The sequence below is a fragment of the Dendronephthya gigantea genome, unplaced genomic scaffold, assembly GCF_004324835.1.
Source record: "Dendronephthya gigantea isolate DGI-Jeju-01 unplaced genomic scaffold, DenGig_1.0 000153F, whole genome shotgun sequence".
Lineage (NCBI taxonomy): Eukaryota > Metazoa > Cnidaria > Anthozoa > Malacalcyonacea > Nephtheidae > Dendronephthya > Dendronephthya gigantea.
Genome location: NW_021163163.1, coordinates 336,732 through 351,041, shown reverse-complemented (window position 1 = coordinate 351,041; position 14,310 = coordinate 336,732). Strand labels below are relative to the sequence as shown.

At 37.3% G+C, this 14,310-nt stretch overlaps 2 protein-coding genes across 3 annotated transcripts; both read right to left on the bottom strand.

The window, feature by feature from the left end:
• Positions 1 to 746: 746 nt before the first annotated feature.
• On the bottom strand, positions 747 to 10,998 carry LOC114537191 (sedoheptulokinase-like). Of its 2 annotated transcripts, XM_028558320.1 has the most exons (5): positions 10,361 to 10,998; positions 9,717 to 9,892; positions 8,995 to 9,056; positions 8,795 to 8,858; positions 747 to 1,574 (listed from the first exon to the last, which is right to left on the bottom strand). In XM_028558320.1, exons 1-5 carry the CDS (start codon positions 10,993 to 10,995, stop codon positions 1,117 to 1,119), a joined length of 1,395 nt encoding a protein of 464 aa, XP_028414121.1. In that variant the 5' UTR covers positions 10,996 to 10,998; the 3' UTR covers positions 747 to 1,116. The 2 variants fall into 2 exon arrangements, with proteins under 2 accessions (XP_028414121.1, XP_028414120.1); XM_028558319.1 differs by lacking the exon at positions 8,795 to 8,858 and having other exon boundaries at positions 8,907 to 9,056.
• A 1,335-nt stretch (positions 10,999 to 12,333) lies between these two features.
• Positions 12,334 to 14,283, bottom strand: LOC114537193. The gene is made up of 2 exons (XM_028558321.1): positions 14,196 to 14,283; positions 12,334 to 13,662 (listed from the first exon to the last, which is right to left on the bottom strand). The coding sequence occupies exons 1-2, from the start codon at positions 14,247 to 14,249 to the stop codon at positions 12,445 to 12,447; spliced, it is 1,272 nt and encodes a 423-aa protein (XP_028414122.1). The 5' UTR covers positions 14,250 to 14,283; the 3' UTR covers positions 12,334 to 12,444.
• Positions 14,284 to 14,310: the final 27 nt, after the last annotated feature.

Sequence of the window (14,310 nt, the reverse complement as noted above, 5' to 3'; positions counted from 1 at the left end):
GGGAATAGTTTGGAATATCTAGGAAAAAAAGTGGGGATAAATAGGAGTATATATAGGAATAAAGAGGAGTAAGTGAGTATAAAAAGATTTTTTTTCTCTCGTTTCCCATCTCATCCCAAGCCCCGGCTCCCACTCGCCCCCCAAGTCTTTTTGTATTCATATACCCCTCATCACCCCTACATATCTCCTGGTTTCCCTGAATTTCCCCAAAGATTAATTTTGATTGATCAACATACCTACCATACGTTATTTCTTTAACCGTGATGAGAAACGTACCATCCCCTTCTTGATCCCTCGATCACATGAGACTAAGGGGCTGTTTACATGAGCCCGGTTACCCGAGATTCAACGAAGTGTGAGAGGACTTTGAGGTATTGAAATAAGTCTTTATGACACCAAACAAGCACATGCAATTGTTGTGGTGATTATACGACTGCCAGGATTATGTTATCTGCTGATTTCAATACCTCAAAAATCATCTCACGCTTCGTTGAATCTTGGGTAACCGGGCTCATGTAAACAGCTCTTAACTGGTGATTGTTGGAAGCCTAAAGCAATTCTAATTTTGCCAAGTATTGTTAAGAGTGAAAATTCTGATATAAAACGTGTTAAATAGGATTCGAACCATGGACTGCTGACACAGGAAATTTTTATCTTTACCACAAGACCACGAGAATAACTAACGGCAGTGGTTAACGGCAGTGGTTATTTAATTCACTTTTTGCTTTTCTCGAAGGTCGTGATGAAAAAGAGTTAATGCTTGGATTCGAACCATCGCTTGCCACTAGCTGTCAGAATAATTGTCTTCGCCACAAGACCACGAGATATTTTGCTGCACTCATTTATTTTATTTAATTCTCTTCTTAGTTACCACAAGAACGTGTGCTGAGCAAGAGCGATTATTTATTTTACCTAATCATTTTCAAGGTCTTAATGAAAAAAAAAAGTTTTTGCAGGATTCGAACCATTGATTTACAAATATTGGGGGCACCATAATCACCATTCATTTAAACTTAGATCAGAGACCTAACCTCGAGTGCAAAGCTTGTGAGTTGTGTAAAATGTTTTTCTTTTCTTCTTCGTGAATTTCTAACTTCGTGAATTGTTTACGACTATTCACGTAGAACATTTATTAATCGACATGGCTGCGCCCATCGCTGCATCTGCAATTTCACATGTTTCAAAATCCTTACGAAAGATTTCCCGAACATTTTCCTGTATCATTTTGTTTTGAAGTAATGCATTACCAGTTCCTACAAGTTTGGTCACTTTATATTTCGTAAGAAACTGGTCAATCATTGAATGGATGTTGACCAAAAGACCAAAGCATATCGAATTATAAATATTCCCAAGGGACAAAGAACCAGGCAAGATATCTTTAACAAAGGCTTTTTGCTCTGGATCATGGCGCTCTCCCCAAAGTACTGGATGTATTGTAAGTTTAGGAACATGTCTATCTTGAACACCACATGTGAAGAGTCGTTGGTAAATGTAGCTGTCTGGCGGCGGATCATATCCCAGATCATGTAACCAACTTTTCAGTGTTTTTACGAAATAAGCCAAAACATTTCCTCCTGTAAAGTGAAGGGAATTTTACGATATAGCATAAATTTCTAGAGTATTAAAATTAAAGAGATAAAATTGTATCTTTACAATTTCCGGCAATTCGAGAAGCCATGGGGAGATTTGAGACTTCTATAGACAGCGTGGAACTCGATTTTACACAAACACATTTAAAAATTTTGTTTTATTTTGTAGCCCGACTGCTTCATTTCTTTTGACCGCTTTCTTTTTTTTATTTTTTTTTGAATTTCCAGCTTTTAAACAGGAACGTTGGTAATATTTCCACTTTCAGTAAATTAATCCTCAATAACAGGATTTGGTTTTAGACTAGATTTATGACTGATTATGGTTAATCCTAATCCCTAATCTAACTTTAATCCTAACTTAATGTGAAGGATTAAAATCATGAATTTAGAATTTGCTAAACATGAAATTTTTAAATGGAATGTAAATGAGACGACTCACGGATGCACGAACAGCCTATTAATTGTTGTGGCAGTGCTTCCACTTTCAACAAAAATTCCAGAAACAACATGTTTAAATTTCCATAAAATTTCCATGAAAGAAATCTAGAAAAGGCAGTATTTTTTAACGCATAAAGTTGTTTTCTGTCAGTTTCTAATATCAAATTATCAATAGTGTTCCATAATAATGCCAACAATTACGAAGTTGTTTATTCACTTTCAAAATTGATGATTTTCTAAAATTTTCTAAAATTTTCTAAAGTGTGTTACATACCAAAAATGGCTTCAAATATTTACTAAGGCTAATCTATTTCATTTTTGGGCATATTTGTATTTTGACTTCATCGAAAATACAAAACAATCGCACCGTAACCATTAGCTTCACCTGGGCCGCATATAACAAGCTTATGGCAGAATGATGCTGCTCCTTTGCTTAATGGTTTCCATACCTGTGATATTTTAGCGTCAGCACAAATGTTGATATTATTAGTTTAAAGCTACGAATAAGATTCGAAGTTTTGTGCGTTTTAGACAAGAAATTAAATCATCATCGTCAAAGTTGAACTGATATAAATTTATGTAAAAACCTTCGAAAAAAGGTTGAGTAAAATAAAATAGTGTCGTAGTTCACCAGACGTTCTGCTGGTCTAGTGTTGAAGGCAATGCTCTCCCATGTTCCAAGCCTGGGGTCCCAGTCCAAACATGTCCTTCGACAAAAGGATGAAGTAAATGAAATAACCATAGTCTTTCAGTACATGATCTCGTAGTCTAGTGGTGAAGACAGTGGTCTCCCAATTGCGAAGTCATTGGTTCGAATCCCAGTATGCCTGTTTTTCATTATGAACTTCGTGAAAAGGATAGAGTAAATTAAATAACCATAGCCGTTCAGCAGAAGATCTTGTAGTCTTTGGGGAATACAATGGTCTCCCAAGTGGTAAATTGATGGTTCGAATCCTACCATAGCCGTTTTTCATTATGAACTTCGGGAAAAGGATAAAGTAAATTAAAAAACTATGGCAGATCAAGACAAGTTCTTGTAGTCTAGTGGCTAAGACAGTGGTCTCCCATGTTGTAAGTCGATAGTTCGAATCCCACCAAAACCATTTTTCATTATGAACTTCGTGAAAAAGATAAAGTTAATTCAATAACCATAACCGTTCAGTAGAAGATCTTGTAGTCTAGTGGTCAAGATGTTGGTCTCTTGTGTCGACAGTCGAAGGTTCGAATCTCGTTTTAGATGGAAATTTTAGTTATTAATGTTACATGGTAAGGTTATGGAGAATAAGTTAATGTAGGCTTCCAACAATCACCAGTTAGCCTTGTGGTAAAGTCGTGGACTATCAAGTACAGGATCGGGGTATCATGAACAGGATGGTACGCTTCTCATGGCGGTAAAAGAAAAAAAAAGTTGGCTATGTTGCTCGGGGGAGGTTTATATTCGGTTAATGTTTGGAATTCAAAGTTAATCTTTGGGGAAATCACGGGATAGATAGGGTGAATGAGGGGTATATGAGTACAAAAAGACTTAGTAATTGGGCGGCCTCGGCCCCCGGGGCAAGGGGGGGGGGGAGGGGCGGGGGGGCGGCCTCGGCGGGGGGGAGGGTATAGGTGAGAAAACAGTATATAAAATGTTTAAGTCTTTTTGTACTCATTTCAACCTCTTTACCCCTATTTATCCTCCTATTTACTCCTATCTATCCCTACTTTTTCGTATCCCCACATACCCCCAACTATCCCCTAACACAATTAAATGTTTGAAGAAAGCTTGCTTTGAAAGTCAGGAATAGCGGGGGAAAGAGAACCCCCCTCAGTCTACTCCTCGCCCAAGGCGAGGGCATATTCGCCCTCTCGCACTACTCCTCTCACACTCACAAATTCTCGCTTTGTTACCTTGATCTTTTTCGGTTTATCCAGGACTTGAACCATCGACTGCATACTTGGAAGGTCACCGTCTTCACCACTACACCACCAGTTCTTGTGGTGAAAGCCTACAGTTTTTTATTTTACTTAATCTTTTTTTGGAAGGATCTTTGACGAAACTTAATACCTTTTGGTATAGGATCTCAAATGAAATAACAATTTAAATGAGTTAACTTTAATGTTGATGATTAATTTTCTCAAAACTCACACACTATATCTTTACTATCTTATTTGCGGCTTGTAACTTAATATTAGCCATTTGTGTTGTCGCTAAAATATCACATACAGGTATGCAGTGCCTTATTGCACTGACTTTCCATAAGTTGCTTATATGCGGGCCAAGTGAAGCTAATGGTTACGGTGCGGTTGTTTTGTATTTTAATGAAGTGAAGTCAAAGTAAAGTACAAGAATTAACAATGTATTTCAAAATAGGTTTAAAAGATAAAGTACAAGAATTAATAATAGCCGAATACTCATCTTACTGAGACGGGAAAGTTGATAGCCGTAAAAACCCGTCTGAATGTGACTAATCGGGATATGGAAAATTTATACGTACGATGGGTCGGGTAATGCGTAATCATTACGATAATAATTGTGTATACTTTCCTTAGCCTTGTTCCGTCCTCGACCGTGCTGATATTTCTGAAACTCGTCTGATTTATCCGTCTAAATGCGATTTTAAGATGAGTTTCTCTCCCAGACAGGATTCCCGTCCAACTTACTCGGGAAAATTCGGACGAAAACCCCGTCTGTGATTCACATCAGACGAGTTTCCCGTCTTGAATGAGTTTCCCCTCATCGATGAGTTTCCCGTCTCTAATATGAATTAGGCTGTATATAACTCGTAAAGTCATGAGGCAACAAGCATTATATCTGAAATGGCTAATGAAGCAAATATCCAGTTGAAAAGACATTGACTATTTATTTGAAGACTTACAAAAAGACGAAATACTAGCTAGTCTAGCCGGTTCGTCGAATATTTAATACTTGGATCCTTGGAATGAAGAGACAAACGTCTTAACAACTACTTGACGACCACATTGTTTGTCGATAAGCTATTGTTCTTTATTTTACTTAATCGTTTCTTCGAAGAACTTTTAAATGAAATAATAATGAATCGTCGCCGTAATATTGTTGAGCTGCTGTTTGTTTGTTACCGCGGTTAACTGCTTTTTAAGCGTATTTTATATTCGACGAACCGGCTAGACAAGTTAGTATTTCGACTCTACCAGAGTACGAGGTCCATGCTTGTTGCCTCATGACTATATATACGCGTTATACACATTGAAATACATTCTTAATTCTTGTACTTTTTTTCTTTTAAACCTATTTCTACTTTACTTTGACTTCACTTCATTAAAAATACAAAACAATCGCACCGTAACTATTGGCTTCACTTGCGCCGCATATAACTAACTTAGTTATGGTATGGTGGTGCTTTACGGCAATTCGTACATGCATGTATGTGATTTTTTAGCGACAACACAGATGGCTAATATTAAGTTACAAGCTACGAAGAAGATAGTAAGATATAGTGTGCGAGATTTATGAAAATAAATCATGAACATTAAAGTGAACTTATTTAAATTGTTATTTCATTTGAGATCCCAAAAGGTCTTAAGTTTCATCAAGGATCCTTCCAAAAAAGGATTAAGTAAAATAAAAAGTGTAGGCTTTCACCACAAGAACTGGTGGTGTAGTGGTGAAGACGGTGATCTGCCAAGCATACAGCCGATGGTTCAAGTCCTGGATAAACCGAAAAAGAACGAGGTAATAAAGTGAGAATTTGTGAGTGTCAGAAGAGTAGTGCGAGAGGGCGAATATGCCCTCGCCTTGGCCGAGGAGTAGACTGAGGGGGGTTCTCTTTCCCCCGCCTTTCCTGACTTTCAAATCCAGCTTTCTTCAAACATTTCATTGTGTTTGGGGATAGTTAGGGATACATGAGGATAGGAAAAAGTAGGGATAGATAGGAGTAAATAGGAGGATAAATAGGGGTAAAGAGGTTTAAATGAGTACAAAAAGACTTAAACATTTTATATACTGTTTTCTCACCTATACCCTCCCCTAACCCCGGGGGCCGAGGCCACCCAATTACTAAGTCTTTTTGTACTCATATACCCCTCATTCACCCTATCTATCCCGTGATTTCCCCAAAGATTAAATTTGAATTCCAAACATTAACCGAATATAAACCTCCCCCGAGCAACATAGCCAACATTTTTTTTTCTTTTACCGCCGTGAGGAGCGTGCCGTCCTGTTCTTGATGCCCCGATCCTGAACTTGATAATCCACGACTTTACCACAAGGCTAACTGGTGATTGTTGGAAGCCTACACCAACTTATTCTCCATAACCTTACCATGTAATATTAATAACTAAAATTTCCATCTAAAACGAGATTCGAACCTTCGACTGTCGACACAAGAGACCAACATCTTGACCACTAGACTACAAGATCTTGTGCTGAAGTGCTTTGGTTATTTAATTCACTTTATCCTTTTCACGAAGTTCATAATGAAAAACGGTTTTGGTAGGATTCGAACCATCGATCTACCACTTGAGAGACCATTGTCTTCACCACTAAACTACGAAATATTGTGCTGAACGACTATGGTTATTTAATTTACTTTATCCTTTTTTCGAAGCCCATAATGAAAAACAGCCAAGCTTGGATTCGAACCAACAACTTACGACTTGGGAGACGATTGTCTTAGTCACTAGACTACAAGATCCTGTGCTGAGCGGCAACTGTTATTTTATGTACTTAATCCTTCTAACGAAGTTCATAATGAAAAAACGTTATGGTAGGATTCGAACTTTCGAATTACCACTTGGAAGACCAATGTCTTCGCCACTAGACTACAAGATCTTCTGCTGAACGGCTATGATTATTTAATTTACTTTAACCTTTTCACGAAGTTCATAATGAAAAACGGTTATGGCAGGATTCGAACCCCCAGTTTGGAACCCGGGAGAACATTGCTTCACCACTAGACCAGCAAAACTTGTGGCGAATTACAACACTATTTTATTTTATTAAACCTTTTTCGAAGGATTGTACATAAATTAATGATGTCAAAGAGTTTATTTTGACGATGATGATTTATGTTCTTTTCTAAAACGCACATAACTGTAAAGGCTAATTTCCACTCCGGAAAACGAGCAGCGGATCGGATCGGATTTTTTTCCGAGCTGGTCCAATCCATGAAGTGATTTCGGATCGGATCAAAAAAAATTTAAAACTATTTGAACTTTTTTTTATTTCGTCTCGGACGCTTTCGGATCAATATAAGCCAAAAATTTCAACAGACGGCGCACGCGCGGATTATCTTTCGTTCCGATCCGCTGCTCGTTTTCCAGAGTGGAAATTAGCCTTAAGCAAATCGCACCGTGACCATTAGCTTCACCTGGGCAACATATAACTAGCTTATGGTAAATAATTCATTTTTGCTCAATGGATTCCATACCTGTGATATTTTTGCGTCAACACAAATGGTTGATATTAGTTAAAATCGGAACGAAAGATAATCCGCGCGTGCGCCGTCTGTTGAAATTTTTGGCTTATATCATCCGAAAGCGTCCGAGACCGGATAAAAAAAAGTTCAAATAGTTTTAACTTTTTTTTGTCCGATCCGAAATCACTTCATGGATCGGACCAGGCTCGGAAAAAGATCCGATCCGATCCGCTGCTCGTTTTCCGGAGTGGAAATTAGCCTTTACGGTCAATGAAGTCAAGTCTGATTTCATAGATCACAAATTAAAATTTCAGGAAATGGTATTTCATTTGGTAGATTCATGAGAACTAATTTCACACCTGAAATTGTACTCCAATACCAGGCAACAGATAATAAATAACTCTACTTCTCTTAAGCTCCGTTAACATAAAAAATATTGTCAGGACAGGAGAGAACCGGTAGACTGGCGTGTCACACAGTGGATGGGATTCCAAAAACAGAAGGCTTATTGCGTATATGACATTGCTCTTTGTGGGATTATTATTCGTTCACTGCGACTGCGCGGGAATTCCTTATATTAAATTTGACTTTTTATCGTTTTCCAAAAGCGTTAAGTATGTTTATTAATCGTAAAGTGTCCTTTTTCACTCACTGCGGCTTAGAAAGTTTACAGCTCACAGCAACATAGGACAAGCATTTGACATTAAAACAGCGTGGTTATCCATATCAAAATATTTGACATTCATAACCAAAGCATGGTTATATTGTTTAATGTTTGTATATGAGCCCGAAACATGCTGGAAACTTTACATAGAACAAGCATTTGACCATTAAAACAGCGTGGTTATCCATATCAAAATATTTGACATCATAACCTAAGCATGGTTATATTGTTTAATGTTTGTATATGAGCGCCAAACATGCTGGAAACTTTACATAGGACAAGCATTTGACCATTAAAACAGGAGGGTTATCCATATCAAAATATTTGACATTACAAAGCATGGTTATATTGCTTAATGTTTGTATATGGTCATTAGGCATTAGTATTGCTTCATTAAATAAGGGCATAGGCCCTCCAAGATGTCATCGCAGTCCCAAAAAGTCTTTGGAAATATTTAATTTTAATCACTGAGCTCTATGATTTTAATTAAAGAAAGAAAATGTTGAAAGTTCTATAGAATTTCCATAAGTTTTTCATTCCATAAAACTTCCATTTCACTTGCCTGTATATCAAAATTTCCATAAAAAATCGCGTTATGTCGTATTTCCACTTTTTGTCAAAATCAAAAATTATTTTTCATGCATGCGCTGAAGAAGGATGTTTTGCATCCATCTCATATAAGGTGGTTCTAAATTTAATTTAAAAGGATAATTTTGTGACATAATTACCGAAAAGGTCTATCGCGAAGTTTATTTTAAAGGCATCTTTGACATCCCATCCTGAAGCTAAAATCTGCAATTTAAAAAACTGTGGTCTAAATCATGCATGCATACTTCTTACCTGACAGTGCAGCTGCGACAACTAAATAGCAACTGTTGAAGTATGGTAAGATATGCAAGGCTGGGTAGAGTGATATGTCATTTGAGACCTCATCCTTTCTGCTCTCATTAATGATCACTGATAGTTGTGCTGAGGTGCCAATGTTAAGAACTAGAAAAATGCAACAAAATGAGTCAGTACATGCATGAGCAAATTATTATTCAGAAAAAGATACAGGGGTTACTAAAAAAACATAATTGAGATTCATACAGAAATTTTCAATGGCACCCTTGAAATTGTTTGCATAAGCGTCACTTTCTGAAGTTGAAAATAGAAATTTCCTGAATGCCCTAGCTATTTTATGTATCTTATTAATTAAGTAACTATCTGTTTTAGGGCCAATTACAAGATTGGACCATTCACTTCTGACATATGGAATGTAGTTTTCTATTAATAAAGCATTAATACTGCATTGGCTTTAGATGATTTGCTGTCGATGTACATTGCAAACCAACAGATTATGAAACATCCATCAGAAGCAAATTGAATCTGACAAAATTGGATTGTGTGAATGGACCTTTATATCTCATAAGAAATTGACAAATATTTCCTATAAGATTGTGAAGACTTTTTGTCACCCATTTCCTTGCAAATGGCAGTGATGGCACTTTCAATCAGCTTTGGGTGTACCCTTTGAGAAAATGTGCCCTTTCCCAAGCTTCATTTCAAGTCTCATGTAGTTTGCCAAGCCTCAATCATTCCTATGTCTCATGTAGTTCGCCAAGCCTCACTCCTATGTCTCATGTAGTTAAAAAGATTTGAAGCAGATACCAGCATCTGTAGATCCAGCATTAGTAGCTAAAATGGAACATTGCATATCTCCGAGGGCAACTCTGACTGTAGCATTTGGCTGAATATTTTCCCAGGTGTGTGACAGATGACCAACAATATATCCTGGTGGGCAAATGGTAGGTAAAAGATGAACTGGGAAATTTGCTGCTTGTAGTCTAATTAACAATAAAGTACTCAGGTAATTTAATTAACTATATATACTTTTAATAATTAAGTTGGGGACAATGGGTAGAAATAGAATCAGATAGAATCTTTATTAAGCTTTTTCCTAAGGCGTAAATTTTACCTAAAGAACAAACTGCAATACTTTTTTAATTTTTTGCTATTTCACTTTGATGGATTTTACAAGTCACACTTTGCCTTCTAGCTGCCATTTTGCATGGGCACATAAAAAATTAAAATATTGTTGGTTATGAGAAAACCACCAAAGATGTAACTTGTACATAAATCTCTAAACCTCCAATGAATTGATTGAATTAAAAGCCTCTTATAACCTACGATGGCAGCACAGATGGCAGACAACATACTCGTGTGATACCGTCATTGCAAGAGCCCTGATTACCTTACTCTACCATATCTTATGCAGAAACATTTATTGTGATTGCATGTCCAATAGCACATACTTTTCAATCTCCCATTCCTGCTTTTCAATATCATAATAGCCCCAACTACAAGCATTCTGTGTAGAGATATAAACTCCATTGGAAGAACAAAGGTAAGATACAACAAGATCCATAATGGTGCCTGCACTGTCAAATTGACTGACGAAATCAGGCTGGTGTCTTTGTAACCAGAAAAGAGTCGCACAACCAAAGCCTGAATACAGCGATAAACTTGACTTTGGCAGCGAACTTAAAAATTCTGTCGAACAACGTTTGTCTTCCCAGGTGAATAAAGATGATATCTGAAGTTTTTCATTTTGAATAAAATTCTCCTTGACTAGATTTTCAATATTTGTACCGCTTGTCGTAAATTCCTTGTTCCATAATACGCACCCATGCATTTGTCCACAAACAACAATATCTTTTACCAGCCTGCTCTTGTCTTTCGGTAGCAATTTGATGCACTTGTCTATGGCCACAAACAACTTCTGCACGTCTTGTTCGCGCCAGTTGGTCCCATTTTCTTGCAAAATAATTTCAGCACAGTGCTCAACAGTATTTCTTGCAATAACCTCTTCACTAGACATAACAACAGTTTTTATACTAGTTGTTCCAATATCAATTCCCAATGTTAGAGATTCAAAATTGTCCGCCATATTTTCAAGCTGAAATTTTGCATACATCCACCAGAAAAAGGGGGGGGGGGTTTGTGGGCGGAGCCCCCCTTCTCAAATCTCGGAGAGGGGTGAGCCCCCCTTCCACTTTAGGAAATTAATAATTTATTAAAAAGAATATTAAAGAAAACTTGTCTACTTTTTTATTAAGCGGAATAAAAAATTCAATCAATCAATGTCTCTTTATGCTCCTATGTTCATCTTAGCTAAGCTAAATTTAACTTCCAGCGTGAGTCTTGTGGAGCTATTTTGATTGGCGCAGCCAGCCAACTAATATTTGATATTAAAGGATGTAATATGAGTTATGATCTGTGCGAGTCGATATCTTTTTATTCTCCCCTATACGAGTAATCTCAGTGACGACTTCTGACGTCACACAATGACGTCACCACAGCTCCAACCTCGTTAAGAGAGCTCCCCTCTGGTAAATTTAGTTCTCCAGCACTTGCTAAAAGCACAGAATACCATAGAGAAAGAATAAAGATGACTTTCTATTTAGTCTTCTGTGCTGAAAGTGAAGCAAAATAGCGAAAAAATAGCAAGAAAAATAAACATCGAAGGAAAATTCTCTAAAATTAAACCACTATTCACTGTTTAGTGTTTATGTGAATGTGAATGCACTGACTGACCTATATATAGGTCAGTGTGAGCATGTGACATTACCTACCTCTTCCGCAGGCCCTTTTTGAAATTGCCATACCTTTGGAATTGCTATACCCATAGCTATACCATAGCCACAGCCACAGAGGCCCAATAACGAATAGTTTATTTGAAGTAAAATGCAAACAGTAAAACAACAAACCATTGCTACTTTAATGTCATTTATTTACATGAAACTGATGAAAGTAGCAATTTACTTTCATGTCATCTCTTTACTTGGAAATATACAAAAATCCTCTTGCCTACAACGGGTGACGTGCGAGCCTGACAATGTTCAGGCAATGTAGGTATTGTATGGTATATATATTATATATGTTATAATCTTAATAGTCGTGATAATAGCCATTTCAACCGATGTGAACTAGTCCGGTTATTTCTACACACACTTAGAAATATTCTATCACATTAGCCACCTGGGGCCGGTTGTATGAAAGCCGGATAGCGCTATCCACCGGATAGTGATTTTTTCAACCCTTCTAAAAATGCTTGAATAGCTATAAAATTTCAGCTTTGTAGCCAACATTGGTTAAAGAGGACCCTCACTTTAGGAATACTAAGTGTTAATCAAAGTTATACCCAACAACGGGCGATTTTAAAGCGATTGAAAAAATCACTATCCGGTGGATAGCGCTATCCGGCTTTCATACAACCGGCCCCAGGTCATGTTCACGATACTAATGGCTTTATTGAAACCAGGCATTAGATCTTTAATACAGTCGTGCTCACGTTCTTTCGTCTTTTCTTTTCGACTTTCAACTTAACTGCGACTTTTCACAGTAAGTTACATCTGGAAGTTTTATCATCCGGTATAGGCAGTTGAGACGTTCGAGAACCCCGAGGAAAGTCTCTGATTGGGTTATATTTCCCGCGTAAAAATTCTATCATATCTTTCGGGACAGGAAGCTGATCTAACAACGTCGGTCTGACACATTCAACAATAACGGCCCGACACAAGATCTTTAAACTGTACATAGCAGGAATCTTGTAAAAAAGCAGCTCATATTTCTGTTTATTCCGTCTACCATTCTCTTTCGCAATGTGGCAAGTAATGAGTTTCGTCTCACATTCCGAAAAGACAGGAAACCTCCAAGTAAGCCACAAGTCATCCAAAGTGCTGTCCATTGATATCCGACACAAAGGCTCAAGTGTGCTGACTTCTATGATCAAGCAGGCATCCATAGACTCATTTTCTATGTAACAAGGTACACTCAAGAATCGACCATCCGAAGAGAAATCAATTCGATCCCCACGATAATCCCGAGCACCGTACATCCAATAAATTGGCCAACGGGATTGAGGTTGCACTGATTCCAATTGAAGAATTGAATGTCTCAGCGTTACCAGGTTTAGCATAGTCAAAATGATTTCTTTTTCATTTCCTGTAATCATAGCCATTTGATACTGACCTTGCAATACACTGGAGGGATTCAATGCAATGGCAAGTGGGTCATGCTTCACAAAAGGTGTTTCTTCAAAACGTCTTTCGAAAAGTTGTACTGGAGGTGATAACTGGTAAACAGCAATTGCTAGTAATTCTGGAGAACGAGGTGGTCCCAAAAGAACAGCATGGTTTCCATCATGTGTTAATCTGCAGAAGAATTGAGTCTTCTTTGTAAAGTCACCACGAACAACCATGTTAAATAATATGCTCTCAGGTGCAGGAAAATAGCCCAAAAGAGTTATCTCATTTGTAGCATGATCAATAAAAATTACTTTAAGATCCTCTTCGAATTCATCAGAAAGAAGAATTGTTACCAGGCCATTCCCATGAAGTGGAACTGTGAGATTTCCTTCGAACACAAGATGTTGTAACGCAACCTTACATTGCTTTTGTGGATCCTTCTGTTTCCTTAAGAACCATAAAAACATCCTAACAGAGTCAGCAGAGTATGACTGCAGTACCCTGCTCACAGCTGATTCAAATTCATCTTTGATACCTGTTTTTAAGTAAGGCTCAACAAATGTTGCTGTGATGGTTGGGTCCGAAATCTAAAATATGTAAACATAGTATAAATAAGAATCTAAGAATACCTGGTATCTAGTCACATCTGAAACAGAACAATTGACCAGACAATTTGCTTAAAGGATATCATTGCACAGTCCAGATATGGGGCATAAGCCTTCATAAGGCATGGTGGATAATGATTAATGGTCTGTTACTTGTACTAGGGAAAATATATTTAATAATTTAGTCTGAGGTTGTTTAATTGAGGCCCAATCAACACTAATTATCCAGGGTTTAATAATAACTGCTGTTATTCTGCATGGCTGTTCTCTTTGAGGACTTTCTTTGGGAAGTAAAATCTATTGGACCGGCCAGGGAAGATTTCTGCAAATCCAACTAAAACTTTTGGAAAGTTGGATTTTTTTAGTAGTTTTTCATTATAACCAAGGTTTAAGCTGACTTTTGAAAATTAAAATCATAAAATGCAGGTATTAAATGTCGTACAATCGTACATCGTATAGAAGTAACAGAACTTTAGGTCAGATCCGACCAATTATATGATGAAAACTTCTCATACCTTCTCACGATAACTGGCCATATTCTTATTTGACAAGTTGACATCTTCACCCATATTTTTTTTAGAGTTCCATCATGGACAAAGATCATGATGATTTGCATATTATTGATATTGC

Coding starts and splice junctions, on each gene's coding strand:
- LOC114537191 (XM_028558319.1), bottom strand. CDS start 10,995: ATGGCGGACAATTTTGAATCTCTAACATTGGGAATTGATATTGGAACA. Junction 9,893..10,360: donor CAGGAATGGGAGATTGAAAA/GTATGTGCTATT, acceptor ATTGTTAATTAG/ACTACAAGCAGCAAATTTCC. Junction 9,057..9,716: donor TGCTGGATCTACAGATGCTG/GTATCTGCTTCA, acceptor GCATTTTTCTAG/TTCTTAACATTGGCACCTCA.
- LOC114537193 (XM_028558321.1), bottom strand. CDS start 14,249: ATGGGTGAAGATGTCAACTTGTCAAATAAGAATATGGCCAGTTATCGT. Junction 13,663..14,195: donor TGGCCAGTTATCGTGAGAAG/GTATGAGAAGTT, acceptor TACATATTTTAG/ATTTCGGACCCAACCATCAC.